Consider the following 22,975-nt stretch of genomic DNA (forward strand, 5'->3'; position numbering starts at 1 on the left):
GGATGGACGTTATTAATCTGGAGGCAGCAGGCTTGCGTGTCAAGTCCTGTGACTTCTTCGGGCCTCAGGGTCTCATTTGTGAAAATTAGATGACAGATGTACCTTAAAGGGGATTGAGAGGAATCTCTGCCCTCAGTGAACCCTCCTGAACATCCCTCGTAGAGGGTTTGGCACGAGCACAGGATTTGACAAACACCTGCTCTGGCCGTGGGCCGTGGGGTGGCACTGTGATTTTCCGGGTGTCACCCACCTAACTTGTTTTACTGGACAATATTAATAAATGCCTAACTGCTCCTGGGGACATAATGGACTGCTGGAAATGCAAGGCTGGATCGGAGACGGTCTGCTAGCAGACGCTACCGAAGAAGACAGTATTAATCATATCGGGTGTTCCCACTGAGCTCTATCCACTTGAGGAACTGCAGCCGGGGGGCTCCTGCATGGGTGCAGGAGTTGGGATGCTGCTTCCTCAACCCCCTGCAAATCCAAAGGCAAAGCATACATGAACAGCAAGGTAACGTGACATGAAAGCCCGTTCCTTCCCTGTGAGAGCAGCTGCCCACCCCCCACGCCACTAGCTGATAATGGCCACCCCTCATCAAATATTTATCCCAGCCCTTGTGGTCCTCCATCAGCCTGCAGCATCGTGCCAGGGATGGAATCTGATTATTAAAAATGGTCAGGAGTGAGGCAGGCAGACTACAAAGTGCCTGGGATGGAAAGGGCGTAACATCAAAGCCCCAGATTCTTCCTTAAAGGTCGCCTCTGGAAGCAGGGGCGCTCGGGGAGGCAGTAGGGCTCGCCAGGGTGCGAGGACATGGCCCCCGTGCACCTCCCAGCCTCCGGGGCAGCTCCTGCTCCCTTCTTCCCTCACCAGTGGCCCGGAAGGGAGCTAAGCCCGAGCCCTGGGCCCAGAGGCCCGGCTCCAAGCCACGGCTCCATGAGAAGCAGGCGATGTCCTGCCCCATTCCGACTCGTGCCTGCCCTCACTTTTGAGGGGGGCCCTGGCATTTCATTAGTGCCCTGTTTGAAGCCTGCCCTTTGCAAAGCAGAAAATGAAGAGAAGAAAGCAAGCATGGAAGCAGATTCAAACAATCTTCCGGTGTCTGGAGTTTCTGGTGTCCCTCTGTGCGGCTTCACTCATTACAAGGGTGCAAAGGCCTGTCAGGCAAGAAATCATGCCTGCTGTTTACACTCTAATGGAGCCCAGGGACCAATTAACCACCCTGAGCGCCAACGGGCAGAGCATTTCTTAAAGGAATAGGAGGGAACTCTTAGATGATGGCTTCTTTTTTCCCCGTTTCCCCCACATAAAAGACAAATGTTATGTCAACAGTTTCTCCAGAGCAATCCTTTATTTCCTGAAAGTCCTAAAACTGACCCATTTATCAAAACGTTACGGATGCCGCGGTCCACGAGCAACATCCTGTTCAGTCTCCCGAGTCCTGGAGCCCCAGAGGCTGCGGGCCTGGTCCGGGCGGTGGCATCAGAAGCGGCCCTCCACGCCCAGCAGCTGCACCGCGGCCTCCTGCACAGCCTGGTGGATGTGCCTGACCTCCCTCTGGGACAGGGTCCGCTCCATGTGGCGGTAGGTGATGCGGTAGCAGTGGCTGGTCTTGTGCGTCCTGGAGAACGGAAGAGAAAGGCAGGTGAGTGAGGGGCGGGGGCGCTCGGCGCCTGCAGGAGCCAAGCCGGCGGCTCTGACCAGATCAACGCGGGTGGAGAACGGAGGGTGGGAGCCGGGGTCACGGGCACCTGTGGCCCGCGCCTCTTCCGGGCAATACAGGCAGTGTTGGGGGGAACAGTGGCTTGGACAGCCGAGGCTGCTCTTCCCATCGGCCCAGGTGCCTTCAAGTGCCTGGAGAGGGATGCTTCCAACCAGCTGAGGTGCCCGGGCCATGCCCTAGAGACTGTGGCTCAGCAGGTGGGAGGTGGGCGCTGGGCTCCCCAGGGGACTGACAGGCAGGCAGGCGTGGGCACCGAGGCCGGTGTGCCTCCACCGTTCTCACGTCACAGAGGACGATCATGGTTGTTAGGCACACTGCAGTCACAAGGCCGCGGCTGGCCCAGGGGCTCTAGCTGTCTGGAAGGCCGAGGGGTGTCCTTCTCTTCACACTGCTGCAGGCCACGGAGAACACATGCTTCCACGGCCCCCGGGGAAGTGGGGCCTTTTGCAGAACTCGGTCTTCACAGAGACACCCGAAAAGCCACCTGGTGCAGGTGCCCTGTGTACATGCCTCGGACGTGCCTCTGGGCTTCAGGTCCATTGGAAGGGTGAGGCCTGCCCTGCTGGGGTCCACAGGGACCTGTCCACTGCACAGGCACAGCCCAACTGTCCCCAGGGCCACCCAAAGCTGCTCGAAGATCCCACCCTGTCTCCCCGAAGAACAGAAGACAGGACTTTTTTCCAACCTGACATCATCAAGAAAGGATGCTGCAACATCCTGAGGTTTTGAGAGATGGAAGGTTCTGGAAGAGGAAAAATTAGGTAAGCAGAGAGAGAGAGAGAGAGAGAGAGAGGGCATAGGAATTGCAGATGCCTGAAGGGGGTGCAGACATTTACTAGAACAAGGGTGGCCACATGACCTGGGAGCCCAGGTTGTCAGGGACCTGGCGACCGTGCAAGGCCGCGATGGTTTCCTGGTGGGCGAGGGGGGGGTGTGTGTGCACCACACCAAGCTGCACACAGGCAGGGACCGCCTCTGCCCCCCTAATTCTAGGTCCCAGCGAGGGGCGCAGAGGCCTCTGCTGAGGCAGCAGCCCAGGGTCCCAGCGCTGGCTCCTCCGTCTCTGGGCCACGACTTAGTTTTCCCGGGTCTGTTCCTTCTCCGTTGAAAGACGTAACAGCACAGCGCACCCCATTAACCTTTCCAAACTGTTGCAGAGACCTTCTAGAAAGAGACAGGGCTTTGCAAAGGACGAGGTGCTGCATGAGGGTGGGGCCAAAGTGTCCTTGTGGCAACTGGGGTTCCCGGGGGCTCCATCCGGCCCCGCTTACTGAGCTGGAGAGCTGGTCATGTGGCCACTCGACAACTGCGACCTGGGCTGAGATTTCCCACCGCGATGAACGGGAACAACTCACCATCTTGTTTCTGTGGGCTTCAGGGAAGGCCCCACTCAGGATCCCTGGGATTCAAACAGCTTTCATAAAACATCGTGATGAGTGAGGTGTAAATGAATCATAAACATATGGATTAATTTTATAAATTGAGAGAAATAAAATTGGCAGAATATTTGGTGATAATTCAGTAGATTCAACTGAAAAATCAACCAGCTTTGCCTTTTCCTGACATCACTGGTGAGAGAGAGAAAACCTACTTTTACTTGTTTTTAGGAACTTCTCTCTCTCTTTTTTTTTTTTTATAGGATGATTGTATTTATTTCTTTGAGAGCGTGCGCAGGTGCCAGCCGGGGAGGAGCAGAGGGAGAGGGGCAAGTAGACTCGGTGCTGAGCGCAGAGCCGGACGTGGGGCTTGATCCCGGGATCCTGAGATCACGATCCGAGCTGAAATCAAGGGTCAGATGCTTGACCGACGGACTGAGCCACCCGGGCGGCCCGCTGTTTTCAAGGAACTTGTGTTTGGAGCTTTTAGTTGTTGGGGCTCCTGTCCCCCTTTTGCTTGGGAGCCGGGAGGAGTGGGGCTGCCAGGTGGTCATGAGTCTCCCCATCCTCGAGGAGCGGGCTGTCCACAGGAACCACAGAGTCACGGAGCTGAAGACAAGGCTTCGGAGCTAGGTAGGTGGTGCGGCTGCCTAACTCTGAGAACGTGCTAAAGGCCAACGGAGCGCCCACTTTAAAGGTGGTCAGTGTTCACCTGGTTACAAACACGCACACAGAAACCAGGCAGTTTGGCGTGAGGGCCCAAGTGTTAAGTGCCCCCAAGTGCTCCAGCACATTCCTCCCCTCCTGTCCCATCTCCAGCCTCTTCCTTCTACCCCAACTCCCCCTAGGAGTTCTTTAACCTTCAAGGAAGAGGTGGAGTAAGCCCACGTTCCTTTCCAGCCCTGTCCTTCAGGAGGGCGCAAGCCAGACACAAGGTCTAACTGGGACATGGGGTGGGAAGGCCTGGGACAGGGACACTTTTTAATCAAGACCTTTCCTTGGGGCAGCCCCAGTGGCGCAGCGGTTTAGCGCCGCCTGCAGCCCAGGGCGAGATCCTGGAGACCCGGGATCGAGTCCCACGTCGGGCTCCCTGCATGGAGCCTGCTTCTCCCTCTGCCTGTGTCTCTGCCTCGCTCTCTGTGTGCGTGTCTCTCATGAATAAATAAATAGAATCTTAAAAAAAAAAATAAAAAAAAAAAGACCCTTCCTGCTTAAGGGGCCTTTACGAAGGTGGGCTGCAAAGCCAGGCTGCTGTGAGAAGCCAAGAGAGCTGTCGGGGAGCTGTGTGGTGCAGCCCCAGCTCCGGTCCCTCACGGCGGGTGGGCACGGTGAAGCCGCGTGGTCCTTGCCCGACCCAGGCCGGCACGACCTTCGGGACTAGAAACCTTCCCAGGAAGAGAGAAGTGGCCACCCTGACAAGGGCGGTTCCCAAGGTAAATAAAAGTTCTCTTTTATGCACTCGACGGCCTCTACTCATAGGCAACGTAAATACGTAAATACGTTTTACTGAGCCTGGGGGGGCAGATCTCATTACAGCGGGTTTGAAGACAGAGTCCGAACCTTCCTTTTGGTGTTTGGATTTCATTGCCCCGGGATATCGGCTAAGATGAGCAGGTCACTGGCTGGAGCTGGAATTTTTAACAGAGATTTTGGAGCGAGAATCCTAGAACGCTTGAGCTTCAGGAGCGCCCCGATGTCCACCCTTAGGGGCCTTCGTCCTGCGGCAACAGCCTGTTCCAGGCACCGAGCAGGGGAGGGGAGCCCCGACCCAGCCAGCTGGCAGGGGCCCGGGCGCCCAGGTCCTGCGGAGCCCAGGGGGAGGAGCTTGCCCCTCCTGCCCTAAGTCCCCCAGGGCTGGGGCTGCCCCCCGGCTGCCCCCCCACCCCAGCAAACACTGTTGCTTCCACAAACAACTCTTCTGTGCCGTTTCCCACCCCAGGGCTGGGCGTGCAGGCCGCAGACCCTAGACGGCCGGCAGGTGCCCTAGGTGCTCGAGGCCGCCCGGCGGGGGGAGAGCAGAGATGCTCTGCCCCCCGCCCCCCAGCCTCCCTTAGGTCCCGCTACGAGGGCTCCCGGGTGCAGGACGCTGCCAACGCAGCTCACGGTTCCCCGCTGCCCGTGGGATCCTGGGCCGGGTGCACCTGCGGCGGCGACAGGCTGCCTGAGGACAGGGCCGTGTGGGTCGCGCCCGTAGGGAGGCCTGCCCCAGCCCCCCTCCCTTCCCAGCCAGAGCCCTGAGCTGGGGGGGGGGGGGCTGCTCCCAAGGAGCTGACAGGCTCCAGCCCGAAGCAGAGGGCTGCGGGGGTGCGTGGCTGAGCCCAGTGCCCGCAGCACCCACGGGGCCGGCTTGGCCATCTGTGACCCGCGCGGCTGCTGCGCCACTCAGTCACCAGCGGTCACGCACATGCCGCAGGCATGCTGGGGTCGTTCAGCGTCCATCTGCCACACAGGTCAGGCTCCACGGGATCCTTTCACTCCCGAGGACACGCGACTCCACGAGGCTCCCCAACGGCCAACACTCTGGGTGACGGCAGCGCTGCGGCAGGCGGGACACGGACCCCTCTGGTCCTTCTCATGGCGCGGGGTGTACGGGCTGTCACGGAGATGCGCCTTCACTCAGATCACTGTCCTTCTCTAGATTCCCGCCCCAGGCACTGTCGTGGGGGTAGGTTCCATTTTCTGAGTGAAGGGAAAAGGGATTCCTCGATTCATCCTAAGGTGTCTCGTGCTCGTGTGATGCAGCAGCTCAGTGGAAGGCCCCATAGGGCCGACATCCGTGCAGTTAGGGGGTGCACGGTGCCTTCACGCGGGGAGGGGTCAACTCAGGGAAGGGAAGAGGATGATGGAAAAAGAAGGAAGGGGGACTAGTTGCTCAAGGCCACTCCTGAAAATACAGAATGAAATGGGGCCTGGTGGAGTGGACAGGAGCCCAGAGTTTGCTCCTACAGAGGCCTGGGTTGCAGTCCCTACTCTGCCCTTTGCTTTCTGTGTGGCTTGGGCAGTGCATCTAAGCCCTGGTTCAGTGAGGGCCACCACCTTGCTCCCGGGTCTGTGCCCTCGGAGTGGGGGCTGTGTGCTAGGGCGGAGAGCTCAGCACCCAGGCTGTCCCATTTCCTCCCTCCATGCATGGGGACATCGGGAGAGGAATGGCACTCTGGGGAGGGGGACTTGTAGTTCTTATGTGCTTCTCTGACCCTCCCCTCATGCGCCTGGAATCTGACCTGCAGGCAAGGGTAGGGGGTGAAGGTCTGGGAGAGTGATGCTTAGTGCTGAGTCAGGTATGGTTTACATAAGTGGTCTGCAAGGGGGCCTGGGTGGCAGGTGATTGGGTGTCCAGCTCTGATTTCCACTCAGGTCATGATGCCAGGGTCATGAGATCAAGTTCTGTGTTGGGCTCCACACCCAGGGGAGCCTAAGATTCTCTCTCGCTCTGCCCTCCCCTGCTCTCTCTCGTTCTCGCTTTTTAAAAAATTTTATTTATTCATGAGAGACACAGAGAAAGAGGTAGAGACACAGGCAGAGGGAGAAGCAGGCTCCTTGTAGGGAGCCCGATGTGGGATTTGATCCCAGGATCCTGGGATCATGCCCTAGGCCGCCCCTAAGTGTCCCTTGTTCTCGCTCTTAAAAGAAAAAAAAAAGTAACTTAAATAAGTGCCCTGGAGACTAATAATATATATACATATATAATAATAATATGTGTGTGTGTATATATATATATTTATATATATATTTTTTTATATATATTTTTTTTTGCCAAAAAAAGAGGAGAAAATGACATCTGATGATAAGACCTAGCATGTAATGACTCTATGTCACTTTCCTCTGGGGTTTTCTCTGACAGAGGCGTCACTGGTTTAATGTAAGGGAAGAACACGCGGGCGTGGGAGGCAGGCAGGAGGCCTGGGTCCTAGTCCAAACTCCAGCAATCTCTGTGTGGCTTCCCCAGTGAGAGGGCTAGACTGAATTGGCCCGAGGCTCTTTCTCGCCTGAACATTCCAAGAGTTAGTTCAGAGGACAGATGAGTTTCTAAAGTAAATGCACACGTGGAGGAAATGAGGCAGGCAGCCAGCAGTGTTTGTGAGCCTGCATGGAATGAAAGAGAAGGGGGCTCTGATTTGGGGCAATTTGCAGACAGCCTAATGGACGGACGCAAGATGTATTAGTGATCAATGCAAGAGGGAAGGGAGTTGGCTTAATGAGGCTCGAATACAGCTTGATAGAGCCCACGAGGAGAGTCTTCCTGTAGGAGGTGAACCTCTAGTCGTAATGGACACTCTGGACACATTTTAGCCCCTCCTCACCAACTACCTTTTTCCACCCCACTGCCATACTCTCCAGAACTAGGAGGTTCGCCTTTCTCATTCTCAGAATGGTACGTCTTAGCCTGATGCTCCCGGTGGGCCATTCGCAGCGGGGGCCTCTCCCCAGTTCCTGGCTAGCCAGCATCAGCGTTGCCTCTCACTGCTGCTGCTGCTGTGGTTACAATTTCTTCCCAGAGGGATTTCTGTTCCTGGGAGTCAGTCACAAGAAACCAAACCAGATGGTCCCTCTGACAGTTACTGCCTTGGGAAAGACAACTCCAATCCAGGCCTTGATGGAGGGAGAGTCAGAGCCAGGGAAGAGGAACTTGCTGGGTGCAGCGTGAGTAGAGTTGCTTTCAAACCTGCCTCCCCCGCCCCCCACCCAGCTCCCAGTCATCTCGTGTGTTGGCAACTTAAGAGCTCCTCGGAGACACACATTTTGCAGGCAAGAAATGCTTTTTCACATCAAACACTTGTCAAGTCCTCAGGGAAGTTTCAAAGCACCCCCAAGGGTTTTATACCCATCAGTCCTTGTAACTTCCCCCAGTACTTCCCAATGAGTGCCTCATGCCAAGCTCCTCAGGAGGAAGGAGTTGATGCTCGTGCCTCATGGGGAGTGGGGCCAATGCTCCTGGCTCTACGTGCACGCATATACCAAAATAACTGCCCTGGGGAAATCATCTAATAGAATCTCAAGATATAGACTAACCAGTGCTATGACTTCCCAGCTGGAGGATCTCGGGCCGGTTCTTAATCTCTGATCCGGGTTCTCAGTCTAAGATACAGATAATGAATGCATAGGGATTTTAGAAGAGACTGTATGAAAATAATACATGTTAAGTGTTTAGCATAGTTTAGGATTATAGTTAAGAATCGGTATTATTATTGACATACCTAAAGATTCTAGGGTCTCTACTTTGGGCCACATGGAAAGATCTGAACAACCTTAGATGAATTATCGGAGCTTCAGCTCCCCATCTATAAAGATGGAGTCCTAATGTGAAACGTGCCACAACACGGTGGAGAGTTGAGGGCATTATATTGAGAGAAATAAGCCAGGTGCCGAAGGCCAAACATAGAATTCTACTTACATAAGGTCCCTAGAATTGTGAAACCTAGAGACAGAAAGTAGAAGGGTGGTTGCCAGCCGCTGGGGGAGGGAGGGAGGAGGAGTTAGTGTATAATGGTGTTTGAGTCTGGGAAGATGAAAAAGACCTGGAGATGGATGGATGGTGGTGATGGTTGCACAACAGTGTGAATGTGCCTCCCGCCACAGAACCATACACTTCACGATGGTGAAATAGGTAAATTTTATGTATATTCTATTAAAATAAAAAAATTCGAGGGGAAGAGTTGGCCCAAATAATCCAGTTGACTGTTACTAGAAATGGAGGTTGGGAACTTGCATTTATATGAAAACAAATAAACAAAAGACAAGAACAAAAACCCCACCAGGTCATTAATATCCACGCGGTGGGACTATTTCAAGGGTATAGCACGGTTGGTTTCCATCCTCCTCAAATAGCTCGTTTTGATTTCATTAACCTAGCTACTAGGCTGCCCTGCATTTGACACAAATTTTTATGATATCCTGCTCATAAAGCTATAACAAAATTTGACCATATTTGAACAATTCTCTTCAACTGTTCCATGATTCTCCAAGCCATCCTCATATATTTCTAACAAACTTGGGAGTAATGGCTCATTTTGCACAGATTTCCAAAGCTCTGTGCTTTTTGGTTGTGTGGAAAATTTGGAAGAGGTTTTATTTTTCTCCCTGGCTTAGTCTGCCAAGCCAAAGTCAACAGAGCTAACTTTAACTCTCTACTGTTACATGGCAGCTTCCCAAATGTGTTGACACTTTGGTGGATGAGTCAGGTTACAAAACAGAAGATTTGTGGTAGGTGAAGTGCTACATTTCCAACTCAATCAATTGATCAGCAATTATTTATCCTGTGCTGAGGCAGACTTTGTGGGAGATACAAAATACGAATTGCTTGATCGATATGTAAATATTCATGGAGTGGCTGTTCTGTGCACAACTCACTGGCAATGTTAGGGGGGAGAAGTATCCCAAAATAATACAAAAAGAAGGATTAGGCTAGATTACCATCTATCTGGGGCTTAAGACATTTTCATTTTTAATGAAGAGATACCAACAGGACAAAGCTATTCATGGTAAATGTTAAATGAACGACATGGATTGTAAATGACTTAGCAGTGAGAAAGACTGGCAGGGGAGATGAGATTAGATTTAGATCTTAAAGTATGATTAGGATTTTTGCAGGTGAAGGCCAAGGGGTGGATCTAGCTGGCAACATGACACAAATACTAGTCAGGGTGAGGGGTATTTATTATCTTTTTCCTTTTCCATTTCAACACTGAGTTGCTGAGTGTATGTTGCAGGTATAAATGGTCCGGTCAAGAGCTGTCCAGGGGATGCAAGTCCGTGTACAAACACAGCAGGAAGCCAGCTTTGGTCACAGCATGTACAGGAAGTGAATGACCCTGTAAGAGGGAAGGGTCATCTCTGCAAAGGCACAGACAGAAGCATGGACAGATGAGGAGAGGTGAGTAGTTCAGAGTGGCTGGTCTGGGTGTAGACAGTACAGAGCCGGTAGGGTAGGAGGCTGCACGGTGGGTGGGGATTATAGAGGAAGGCCTTATGTTCCTAGCTAAGAAGCCTCAAATGAAAATGCATCAGGAAGCAGTCAACCAAAACAACGGAGTCCAGGATCATAGCTCTACAGTATCTTACGACTTCTCTGGGCAGTTTTATTGCATGTAGAGTTCACTGGCCCTCAGTGAACTTCAGATCTCCCTTTTCCCCAAACAGTAGAGGATTACTCAGATATTATGGTTTACCATGTCACTGATCTGGTATTAACAGCCACCCAACCAAGGGGTACGCTACAGATCTATCCTCAATCCCATTATTATAAATAGAATCACCCATAACTGTGTTATGCTGAATAGCTTATATTTCTTTAGTGAGTAATGGATGAAATGTGCTAATTACTTTAAGAAAGACTCAGTGTCTAACTATGAAGGAAGCATTAGGAAAGAGAAATTTATATATATTTCCAATGACTTATGGTTATTTTGCAAATGTTTTTGAGGAGGGACTTTCTAGGTCTAATTAATAGCATCATCTCTTTTTTTAAATTCTGGGTTTTGCTATCAGTTGTTGTACAATTGAAGATACTTTGTTACTAATAATGGTAACAACAATAAGAAAAATTAACAATTATAAAGCAATGTAGCTTCCAGAGCCTTGGACCCACATGGTCTTGCTAGTTGAGACCCACATGGCAACCCTGAGAAGGGGACACTGTCATCTGTTTCTGCAGAGCCAGAAACAGGCCCAGAGAGATACAGTGACTTAATGAAGGCCACAGGTGGAGGATGTGGGGACTTGCTTTTTATTGAAGTCTGTGCATCCTTTTGTTGTGGGCACACTCTGTTCAGCCTGTCAATGTCTGCTGCAGGCACTGCAAATTTTTTTTTTTAGATTAAAAAACATTTTTTTTTAAAGATTTATTTATTTATTTGAGGGAGAGAAACTGCATGAGCAGAGGGGAGGGGTAGAGAAAGAGGGAGAGAGAGAATCTCAAGCTGACACTGCACTGAACACAGAACCTGATGTGGAGCTCAATCTCATGACCTGAACTGAAACCAAGAGTAGGATGCCCAACTGACTGAGCCACCCAGATGCTCCACCATTAACTACTTTTAAGCAGGGATATCACAGTAATGATTCTTATTTACCCATTAAATTACAGGATGCTTTTAGAATATGACTAGGATTTTATCACAAAACAGGGAAAGGATAAATTCATTAGTAAATATTACTTAGCAGAGAAAGAGTAGGAAGTATAAAGAAAGGGTGAAAGAAGAAAGAAAAAACATGTTATCTTATTTTTTTAGAGGGAGAAAGCAGGGTTTGGGTGGAGGGGAGGGGCACAGAGAAAGGGAGAGAGAATCCTAAACAGGTTCCATGCTCAGTGTGGAGCCCAACACAAGGCTTGATCTCACAGCCCTGAGATTATGTCCTCGGCTGAAATAAAGAGGATCCTTAACCAACGGAGCCACCTAAGGTGCCCTAAGAAAAAAACATTTTAAAGGGAAGAATGATCTACTATATACTTAGTGTTAGGCACTTCCAAATTTCATTTTATCCTCTTCGTTAATAGAAAATACGAGAGAGAAAAAGAAAAACAAAGCCAGAATAAGGGAGAATATGAGACTGATGAAGACAAAGTCAAACCTGGAGAACACAGAATGGAGATCTGAAGGTTGGGAGTTGAACTAGCGGAGAAGGTAATGAACTTGCTACAGAACTTGGGGACAAAATGAAAAGAAAGCCTTATCAATTCAATGGTTCGTGCTGCCTGAAAGGAGAGAAGACCATAGTTCTTAGGGAAGCAAAACTTACCTCAACATAATATTCTAGAAGAAATTAAAGCTCCCCACAGGGAACTTCAGACTAATAATGGTTATGATTTATGGGTCACTTAGTATGTCTACATGCACTATTTAGTTCTTATCACAGTCCTATCGTAATGTGATTATTTCCCCTATTTTGTAGGTGAGAAAACTATAGCTCAGAGAGGTTAAAAGTGACTTGCCCAGGTCACTCAAACAGTAGGTAACAGACACAGGATTACAATTTAGGTGTCAAATGCCTCCAAAGCTATGCTTTTAATCCTGGGCTGGGGATATTGACTGTTATTAGTGACCAATATCTCAACCATATCACTATTTCAAGGCAGTAGTGAGTTTCATAAGGCTGTTCCCTTGATGAAACTTGAGGGAATAGCCCTAAAATGTACTTCCATGAAAAAGCAATTTTGCTTCAGGCAAGGGAGGTGGGTCGTGAGTCCAACACAGTTTGTTTGGTGGTCTAGATATCTTTGCTACTTGGATAAATCCGGTGACCTCTCCAGGTCTCAATAAAACAGAAGCAATGCTATTTGTTCCTAACTAGTCCCGCAGTTAGGAAAAAACTGAAGTCATGTGAGCAAAGCATTGTCAGCAACTTTGAAGCAAGTACTAATAAAGTAAGAGCTGGAGTCAATAAACCATTTCAAAATATTATTGAATTACAGTTATCCATTCTCAAACTCAGTGAAAACAAGTATTTTCTTCTAAAAAAAAGATATCAAACTTGTATTTCTGGTGTATTACAGGCAAACATAGTCTTCTGAAGTTGAATCTGTCCATTATAAATAATTAGGCAAGGCTTGATAAGAGTGCCCCTGGGTTACTTTCACAGACAAAATACTAAGACACCTCAGTTGTGGGCTCACAGGGCAATGTGACACATTGTCGTACCTTGAAGAAACTACTAGTGTGGTCTAACATCTTTAGGTTCCTTCATTTCATGATGATTTTTTTTTTTTTCTGGGCAAAGGAATGAGTGCCCAATGAGTTGGGCAGTGCGTGCTTTGGACAGACTGCTGGACAGGTGACCAAAGGATAGGTCTGGCTCTTTCGTGTATGACAGTTAGCTCAGAATAAGACAGCAGTGAGCTAGGAAGGTTCCAGAATGATGGCAGAATAAAATGAAGATCCTACTGCTATATACTCCCAGACGTGTTAAATAACAGATAAGAACATTGGCTTTAAAAAGAAGTAGATAGCTAAATTGATAATATGAAAGCAAGGGAAAACCTCTGGGTGAAAAAAAATAAAGACAAAAACACGCAACAGTAAGTGCCTAATGCTTCAGCTGCCTAGAGCAGGGGAAAATGTCTATGACTGTAACCTAGCATTTATCTGTAAACGTCCAAGTGGGAATAGAGACACAGGCCTTGGTCCACATGAAGCAAGAGGCTGGGATCACACAAGAAGTTGGATTCCTGCACAGGGCTGGTACCCTAAAGGGTTGCACCCTTTATAAAAGAGTAGACTAAGGAAAAAATATATCCTTGGTACAGAGAGGAGCAAAGGAACCTGGCCTCTGACTAGATTCTGAGCACAGTGTCAAGGAGTCTACCCTGAGAATCACAATCCCAGTGTCACAAGAGACTTTTGGGTCCCAAACACAATGCCTCAGATCCTCAAACTGGGAAATCAATAGAACATTGGTCCTGGAATGGTGCTAACCCTAGAATATGTGGGCAGAAGAAAATGCAGAACAGTGCTGGAGAGAAGTCTAGCCACGTGGGATCACTTCAGGAGAAGCTCCAATGAACAAAACCTCGTAGCCCCAAATTACAGAGCACATAAGGAAATGACCCATGATATGCCTGAGATATTAGATTAAAAAACCAAAGAAAGATTAGCCAAGAATTTCAGAAACAAGAAAAACCCAAAAAGTGTTTAAAATGCTTAAAAATGTATTTAAGCATTTAAATATGCTCCAAATACTTAAAGACATGAAAGAACCATGTGACAGAATGTTAAGAAAAGAGAACAGCAGGAAGGAACCAGACCTCCAAAAAATGTATAAGAAAATATAGTTATCATTTTTAAATGAATGGAAAGGTTAACCCGACAGATTAGACACAGTTGAATGAAGAAACAGTAAGCTGGAAGGCAGACCTGAGGAGTTGTTGGGCATGCGGCAGGACAAAGTACAGGAACGTAAGACAGGAGAGAGGGTAAGAACCATAGGATAGACTCTGAGTCCCTGAAGAAGAATACAGAGAGAACAAAGAGAGGCAACATCTGAAAAGATAACAGCAAGAGACTTCTAGAATGGATGAAATCCTCAGACTCTAGAAGCACAGTAAATTCTGAATGGGATAAAAGGAAAAAAGTCTGCACCAGACACCTGGAAATGAAACTGCGGAACAGCCAGAACAAAGAGACGACCTTGAAAACAACTAGAGGGGAAAAACTACAGAACTTAGAAGGGATAATGAAAGAAAAAGGCAACTTCTCAATAGCTCCGGAGGTCAGGAGGGAAAGGAACGGTACGAACAAAATGTCAACCTCTATCAATTGCACTCAGCTAAGCTGTTATTCTAGAATAGTGGCAAAATAAAAAACACTTTCAGACAAAGTGAGACAAAATGAGAAAGTTTACCGCTCCACACCTTCCATGAAACACCTGTGAAAGGTATATTCTAGGGAGGAAACTGAATTCCAAAAGAGTGGATGTAAGAGGCCAGCAAGAATAAACCATGGCCAGGGGAAAGCTAGGTTTAGGACAGTCCCGTCTTCGATGGTGTTCCCAGAATTGCTCTAAGAGCAGCTCAGCAGGCCGATCTGCTGCTCGGGGCATTACCATCGGCCACAGGCCGCCCTGGGAAGCTGACTAGTTGCCCAAGTACACTGCGAGGCCGCACAGCAGGAGAGCTGAGAGCCCACGCTCTGGAGGCACACAGACCTCCTCGCAGCACGTGGTAGGTGTGATTTCTTTCTGGAAAGTTGCTGAATCTCTGTAAGCCTCACTTTTAAGTGGTGGCTAGTAACATATTTTATAGATACATGTGCAAAGATTCTAACACAGCACCTGACACAAACATACTTAATAAGAGATAACGGTTACTATAATTAGTATTAGCACTATAACCTTTGCTAATTGATTGGTTTAGTGAGCAGTACATACCTTTATTTAGATTAATAAAGAAGTTACATGTCCCCAGATTTACCGAAGGAGAGAAAAATAAACAAGAGCATTAATATTAATAGAAATTTACTGGGTACCAGGTGCTACATACTATACACTCAGCATCGCACTATTCCTGGCCTTTGAGCACCTCCGACTGCACGACATCTAAGCAGCTTCTCTGTTAGCATCACCCTGGTGCTGGCTGAAACTGGACTGCTGGTTTTCATTAAAACTATAGGGAAGCCGCTGGCGAGTTTCTGAAACACTGTGTTTGTTGACCACACTTGATTTGGAAGATCTATCCTGGTTGGGGTTTTTTTTCCCCCCTTAAAAAAAAATTAAATTAAATTTGCCAACATATAGTATAACACCCAGTGCTCAATTCATCGAGTGCCCCCCTCAGTGCCAGTCACCCCGTCCCTCTGCCCTCCTCCCCTTCCACTATCCCTTGTTGGTTTCCCAGAGTTAGGAGTCTTTCATGGTTTGTTTCCCTCTCTGATTTTTCCCACTCAGTTCCTCTCCTTTCCTTTATAATCCCTTTTACTATTTCTTATATTCCACATATGAGTGAAACCATATGACTATTTTCCTTCTTCAATTTACTTATTTCACTCAACATAAGACCTTCCAGTTCCATCTACGTGGAAGCAAATGGTGGGTATCCATCCTTTCTGATGGCTGAGTCATATCCCACCGTATATGTAGACCACATCTTCTTTATCTAGTCATCTGTCGAAGGATTGTTGCTTCCTCCACAGCTGGGCTATTGTGGACATTGCTGCTGTGAACATTGGGGTGCAGCTGTCCCGGCGTTTCACTACATCAGTATCTTTGGGGTAAATACCCAGTAGGGCAATTGCTGGGTCATAGGGCAGCTCTATTTTTAACTTCTTGAGGAACCTCCACACTGTTTTCCGGAGTGGCTGCACCAGTTTGCATTCCCACCAACAGTGCAAGAGGGTTCCCCTTTTTTTAAAACCACTTCCTGCAGTTACCTCTGGCCACAGGAAAAATCAAAATAGAGCAGAGAGAAAATACAGATCTGCTGCTTTCTCTTAGACACACAGGACGAAGCCATGACATTTAGGTGCATGTGAACATGGGGAGGTGAGGGGAGGCAAAAAAAGGCCCGGACTACTGACAGCTCTGTGCGAGAGCCAATCATTTTTACAATTCATTAAAAGACACTCATTTGCCTTAGTCTCTAGGTCCACACATAAGTCTGTTCCAATGACAAGAGCACAACACACAAAGCACAGGCGAGTCCAGGAGAGAAGCTGCAGAGGGTCTAAAGTCTTGTTGGCAGAGGCCAGGCAGTACTCTCCAGCAGGAACAGAGTTATAAGTATAAATTCTGGGCTTTCATGCAAAAATACCAGAGTAGGCACTCTTTATTTATTTATTTTTTGTTATCAATCAAATAAACTGACGTCCGCAGCAGGGCTCCCTCTGGCCACCTGCTTGTTTCAGTGTTTGCAGAAGTGACTTTGATTCATAATGTTTCCATGCAACACACGTCCTTTCTCTCTCTTCTTCTCTTACCTTCCCTCTGTCTCAATGCCCCCAAATCAAGACTGAAGGGACTTCTGGGTGCTGAGTTGTTCCTTTGTTTTGGGGACTTTTATTTTAAAAATACTAAGTACTTTATAAGTTTACTATCTCACATACTTCTCACAACTCTCTGATACAGCATCACTCCTGTGGCCGCAATAAGGAAACTGAGAGCCAGGGGTTGTGTGACTTGCCCACCTCACCTGCTCTGCTAGTTAGGGCAGGGTGTACAGGGACCTGTCCAGGACACCCTGCTACCCTCTTCCTAAGACAGGGCTCTGGGTGAGAGCAGTGGGGTGGGGCACTGGGAAACAGCAACATGTGGGGGTATCAAGAAGTTTGGGTTCCCATGACGTCAGCCTTTCCCCTAACCACCCAGGTAATCCTGAGCCTAACACCCCCGGGTCTCCGTTCCTTCATGTGGATTAGATGGTCACTAAGATATCTGGCCTCTTCACTCTGAGTCTCCGAGTGCTTATGTCTCCATCACGGGTAAGGACGGATGAAAAGCTGGGACCCAGGAGGAAGCACATTTCTAGCTCTCCCCATGGCACCCAGCATCGTTCTACTGCACCCTGGCCATGGTGTAACTGGTTGATTACAAACAAGCCGATGATTGGCTGGGAGACCAGGCAGTTTGAGATGTCTGAAGTCAGGCTTTACTACAGTCCTTTCGAGTAAGTAGCTGCAAAACTGCTAATTGGATTCGGCAAGTTGCTGAGTCACCATCGGGTAAGATCAAGTTGCTCTGCACAGACGATGAGTCCCATCCTGTCAGCAGCTGAGAACATTTTCTTTGTGATTAAAAAGAACAGGAGCATGAGAAGAGAGAGACGCGCAAGTGGATTGGCTTTTACAATTTATGACATGTAATTAAAATCTAACAGACCACAATTAGAAGGCATCCACCACAACCTTATTTTACCATTTGTCTTTTAATTAAATGTGTCCCATGATTTAGTTCTAACTTGGCACAGATTTCTGATGGGGACAGGGCAGAGAAAACACACAGAGCTCAGAGTCCTGATGGATTGGTTATGACATCTTCTTGGAGGAAGAGGGGAGAGAGAAGAAGCTCAAGTGTTTCACATAAATCACTGATTTTCCTTCCTCGAGATCTTTGCACATCACAACAGAGAAATTAAATGAGCCTGGCCCTTCACAAAACCACCACTGGGCACACGATGGATTTGGAGAAACCCTGCGAAGGGGAGCAAGGGCAGACCCGGTGAAGGACTTTTTTTATCTTCCAGAATTGATAGGGTGATAGGTGGGAGGAATTTACCTTTATGCCGTAGAAAAGAAACGTTTGCTAGGGCGCTGGGGTGTAAACTCTGGGTGGGAGAAGTAATCTTTAAATGGAAGAAATTCAAGAGAGTCCTTTTCTGTGGAATTAATGGCTGACCACAAATGAGCCATGGGTAAGGGTGCTGGGACTGGGGGGTGCTGCATGCCACCGTAGGCTTCTACCAAGCTCACCCCTCGAGCCAGAAACAGGCAAGGGAGAAGCATTTATTCATCTGCTTTGTAATTTGGAGTTGGAATGAAGGGAGATACTCCACTTTAGAATCTTCAGGAGGATCTATGATTGGAGTTAGATTTACTGACTCCATTTTAAAGGATTTCTCACTGGAATGAATGCTGGTGAAGACAGAATTGAAGGCAGGTCCCATAATGGATCATTTTTAAGGCTTGCTTTGCTTAATAGAAAAAAGTTGTCAGTTGCATGCTGGGAACTGCTGCTTTTTTTTTTTTTTTTCATTTAATTCATCCACCATCAACTGTCCAGGACAGCAGCACCTGGTCCCTGGGCTGGAAGATGCCATTTGCCTAATAAGCTAGAGACTGAGAGTCCAAGTCTATTGGCCTAAGTCACTTCATTGGCTACTCTTGGCTTTCTTCCCTACGCGACATACCAAAGAGGCTCAACTTCTGTGATTTCCCAAAATAGTTAAAAATCACTAGGAGAGGTGGTAGGATCCTTTATGGAAAGTTATGTTCCAAAATATCATTTATTACAGTGAGTTTGCACCTAGAATGCATGCTCTAAACCCCAAAGCAACGCTGCATAAGGCGTCAGGATTCTAGCCTGGCCTCTCAAAGTCTGCCTAACTTATTTTTATGAAGTTGACCTCAGCATGAAAAATGAAACAAAAAGTTCTAGGCTGAGTTAACAGGGTACCTAGCAAAGCAACATCCAACACGGCGAAGACGTTGATCCTGTAAGAATGGGTTGACTAAGAGAGATGCTTAGAGACCAGTTGGAAAGTTGAAAGAGCCTCTGAATAGTCATCTTTTTAAGTGACTGTGCCTTTCCGCCCAGGCAGAAATAAGCAGTCACTGAGGAACCCCTTCAATCCTCTGCCACCAGACCCACACCTCGCCAGCACTCACGCCCTTTTCTTCTCTTTCCCTACTGTCTCTCCTCCTCCCGAAGGCTTAACCCCAGCACAGCCATGTGCATTCTACTGCCTCCCAATTCTGGGGTGCTTTGTCTGACAATGGTGCTTTCTCTCTTCTGCATCTGCAACCCTCCTCTTCCTGGGCCTTCTCCTGCCCTCCCACCAGTATTTAGAGAAGCCTAAGTCCATCTTTTGATGGGGCCTCCTCTCTGGCTCTCTTTTATTTCTCACCTCTCTGTCAGAGTCAAGTCTGTGTACCTGCCTCGTGTCCTCTAGCTGTACTCATTTTCCAGTGACCGCAATCCTGTCTCATCAAGACGGTTGAGGGGCTGAGGTCCAGTGTGGACTGTGCTCACCACCTGTGGGGCTGGGTCTGCAGGTGAAGTCACATAGTCTTCTCATTTGTTCTTTGGGGGATGCCTGATGTGTGAGCCCCTGCCTGGGACCCTTCCCGCAGGGGCAGGATTCGTCTGAAGAGGAGGAGGGCACCTCAGGATGTCGGCCCCTCCAGGGAGGTAGGGGGTGGATTTCAGGCAAGGGAATTTTGGGGGCCTGACTGGGGCTATACACAGAGCCATCTCTTCACATCTCACTATGTCAATATTAACACTGTGTCTTGATCTTGACCTGTTTGATTCCTCTATCTACTCCTTAATGATACCTCAATTCAGTGAAGAAGAGAGATGCCATTTATCGGGCCGCCTCCAAAGTCAACAAACCCAATCAGTGACTACTGTTTCAGCCTAACCCTGTGCAAGTCAAAAAGCAAAGTAGCAACGATCCAATCCACAGTGTTCGGGTACAAGGCAGCACGGAGTTTGTATTTGCTGAATGAGTGAATGAAAGGTACTCAGTACTGGCAGGCAGTAGTTGAACCAACTTATCTTCAAGTTCTGTTCTGGGCTCTGTCACTGACTAGTCGTGTGTCCTGTAACACGTTGTTCAACCTCTCTGAGCCTCAGTCATATTTTTAAGACAAAATGATGTATTGCCTGCAGTATACTTACTGGGCGTACATGAATAACCAAGGCTGGTTCTTCTTATTTTCAGTTTTACCCTTAACCTCTGATTCTTGCTGGAGGCCATGACGCCTGGTGCTGGCCTCCTGCCTGCCCCTCACCATTCTCGGTAAGGCAAAGGGTCAAGCTCTTACAGCACATTAGCCGCGAAGCCTGGGATTCCCCAAGCTCTCAAGATTATTTTCTCTTAACCTTGTCTGCATTTATCTGGTCGTGCCCTTTGTACCAAACATACTGTTCTTTTCACTAGAAATGAGTCCCTGAGACACACTTATTTTTCTCTTTTGCTCAAAGTGGGAGGGGTCATCTTCTCCCTTGGTTAGCTATGAGAAAAGAAGCTCCAGAACGCCAATGGGAAAGGTTTTGGGGGGCGAAGGTAAAGCTCTGGGAGGCATGGGCTCTGGTGCTCATGCTGGGGAGACAGAGGCGGGGGTGGGTAGAGGGGAGGAGGGTGAGGGAGAGAAGGGTCACAGTGGGAATTTGCTTGAGGTGGGGGTGGGACCGGCTTGGGGGTCAGATTGTGAATGAAATGATTTGTTGAAGTCATTTCAGATAAACTCTCGATCTTAAGAAACAGTCCAGTAGAAAGCCCAGAATAGCTTGGAATTGGAGAAAATAGAAGGTTTAGCTACAATTTTAAGAACAATCCATCTCTCAATTCAATAACTAAAAAAGAGATGCATGGTAGTAATCTAAAATGGGCTGATAATCAATTGCAGTAATCAGTAAGAAAAGGTTATTTAGCAACAAAGTGAAGGCTGATAGTCTGACTCTCAAGATCACGTATGCAGCTTTGGCAAATGACTGAACTCCTCCGCGCCCCACTGCAAGGTACGCTGGTGGTCGCCCTCTAGCACCGTTCCCGTTCCACCTTCCCACGCTGTGGTATCCAGGCTGTAAGACCGTCGTCCCCAGCGATCCCAGCCGCCTGTAGTCACGTCCCTGTGCAATGCCCTGTCACATCACTCCGTACACACTCCACACAAACCTGGCAGACACGACAGTACGTTACTTGCTTTCATGCCTCATGAGAACCCACAAGCAAATCCCATAGGCTGTAGCTTCAGAGCGTAGCCGGAATCGACCGCTCCCCATCACCTCTGCCACCACCGTGCAAATCAGCAGTCTCGCTCGTCTGAATTATTCCGAGAGTCTAACTGGTCTTCCCGCTTCGCCCCTTGCCTCCTTAGAGCAGCCAAAGTAATGCCGTTCAAACACTAAGTCACATCATGTCACCTCTGCTCAAAACCTAAAATCCTCTCACTACATTCAGGGTTAAAGCTGGTGTCCTTTTCATGGCCTACGAGAGTCCATGCGACCTGGCCCCCACTGTTATTTCTGATCTCATCTCCTACGAAGCCCATCACTGTCGCCGTTCTAACTACCACGGCCTCTCTTGGTTGGGGCCCCCTGCACCATCTATCCCTCAAACCTGAGGCATGCACCTGACCTTGACCTGGTTCACTTCTCTGACTTTTATCCATGGCACTTACCACAATCTATAAGACACTGCATATGTTACTCACTCGTTTTATTATCTGTCCCCATAGAATATAAACTACGGGGACAGGGTTTTCTCTTCAGTTTTGTTCACTGCCGCGGTCTCTGAGCCTGGCAAACACCAGGGGCCTAATACACAGTAACAGGTGTCGACACCGATTACTATTGCGTGACATGCACTGTTTCAGGCACGGCAGTGACAGGCACGAATGAGACCTGACCCCGTCCTAAGAAAGCGAGCCCCTTTCCCCCTCCACACTCCAGCCTCCTCCTGACCAAGCCCCTAGTCTCACCGGCCAAATCTGGCTGCTACTTACTGAAGCTCCAGGCTCGGGTAGGTGCTGCCTGCAAAGAAGCTGGGCTTGAAAAAACTAAGAGGACTCTGATATCCTCGTTGGCTGGGGGACTCTGAATGGCAGACGCTCAATGACAAGGGGCCCAGAAGGCCACTGTCTGGATTACACTCAAAGTGCAAATATGAATATGTGGCAACCAGACAAGAAGCTGCCACTGTCAACACGTAAACTGGATACCAATGGTATGGAAGACCAGCTGTGTGTGTGTGTGTTTCCTCGCCCACGTACCATCCAAGGACCGCTGTCTTTGTTCACTACGGTGGGCTCTGACTTCTAGAAGAAAGCCTGCCCAGCTTCGGGCTGGTCTCAGCCGTGTACAAAGGTAATTATCTGCTGGCTGCCTGGGAAGGTATGGTATCAAATAGATTACTTTAGTGATTACAATAATGAAAGGAGCTATCAGGGCTGGAAGATATTTTTTGTCTTCCTAATTGAAGACTCTACATAAGGGTGAAAATATGAACTGGGGAGGAATGTCCTGATTAATCCGTCTGATAATTACAGCGCCTGCCAGTTGGGGGCTTGGCTCTACATCACAGGCTTTTGGGGTTCCTTTCAGTGGCGAGCTTTTCTTAGTGCTCTCCTCTGACTGTACCACACAGGGTCAAGAGGGCTCACTTTGGGATAAAAGGTGGTTGTTAAGGCCCATTGATTTATTTATTCTTTCATTTGCAGCAATGGACATTTTGTGCTTTCCTCAAACAGACCTTTTTATTCTACTGTCTTTGAAAAGAGGTAATAAAGAATCAATTACAAGAGATAACACACAAACAGAAATTGGTATTTATCTATGCGGGATATCTGCTGAAAAATAAAAAGATCATTAAACCACAGGCACACACAATGAAGTGGGCCTACTTAAGACTGCCCACCACCGATACGAGTGTGCCCTGGGTCTCAAATGGAAGATTCATTCCTCACCAACAGGAGAAAAGGAGCCAAGGGTGAGGTCACGGGGGGCAGTCGTGCCCTCTTCCCGGGACCCTGGCAGCCCCTCCTTACTTTGGGTTTCCAGGAAATCTCTTTAGAGGCCATTTGTCCCTGAGAATTTGGCGCTACAAAAAGCCAGAAAGTGGAACGAGGCTAATAATAACTTCATTGCTGTTCTCGTCCTTATTCAGAAACTCACTTTTATTTTTTTAATGGCTCTTTTTCTAGGAGCCATTAAACCGTTTTGTGGATA

At 48.4% G+C, this 22,975-nt stretch overlaps 1 protein-coding gene across 10 annotated transcripts in view; it reads right to left on the minus strand.

Annotated features, from left to right (window-relative positions):
• Positions 1-1,336: 1,336 nt before the first annotated feature.
• The window catches only part of FARS2 (phenylalanyl-tRNA synthetase 2, mitochondrial), a 502,588-nt gene continuing 480,949 nt past the window's right edge, over positions 1,337-22,975 (minus strand). For all 10 annotated transcript variants that reach the window (XM_041772861.1, XM_041772868.1, XM_041772862.1 and 7 more), the window contains one exon: positions 1,337-1,625. In XM_041772861.1, coding sequence (XP_041628795.1) covers positions 1,487-1,625 — 139 coding nt within the window. In that variant the 3' untranslated portion in view covers positions 1,337-1,486. The remainder of the gene's footprint in view (positions 1,626-22,975) is intronic.

The sequence above is a fragment of the Vulpes lagopus genome, chromosome 10 (assembly GCF_018345385.1).
Source record: "Vulpes lagopus strain Blue_001 chromosome 10, ASM1834538v1, whole genome shotgun sequence".
NCBI lineage: Eukaryota > Metazoa > Chordata > Mammalia > Carnivora > Canidae > Vulpes > Vulpes lagopus.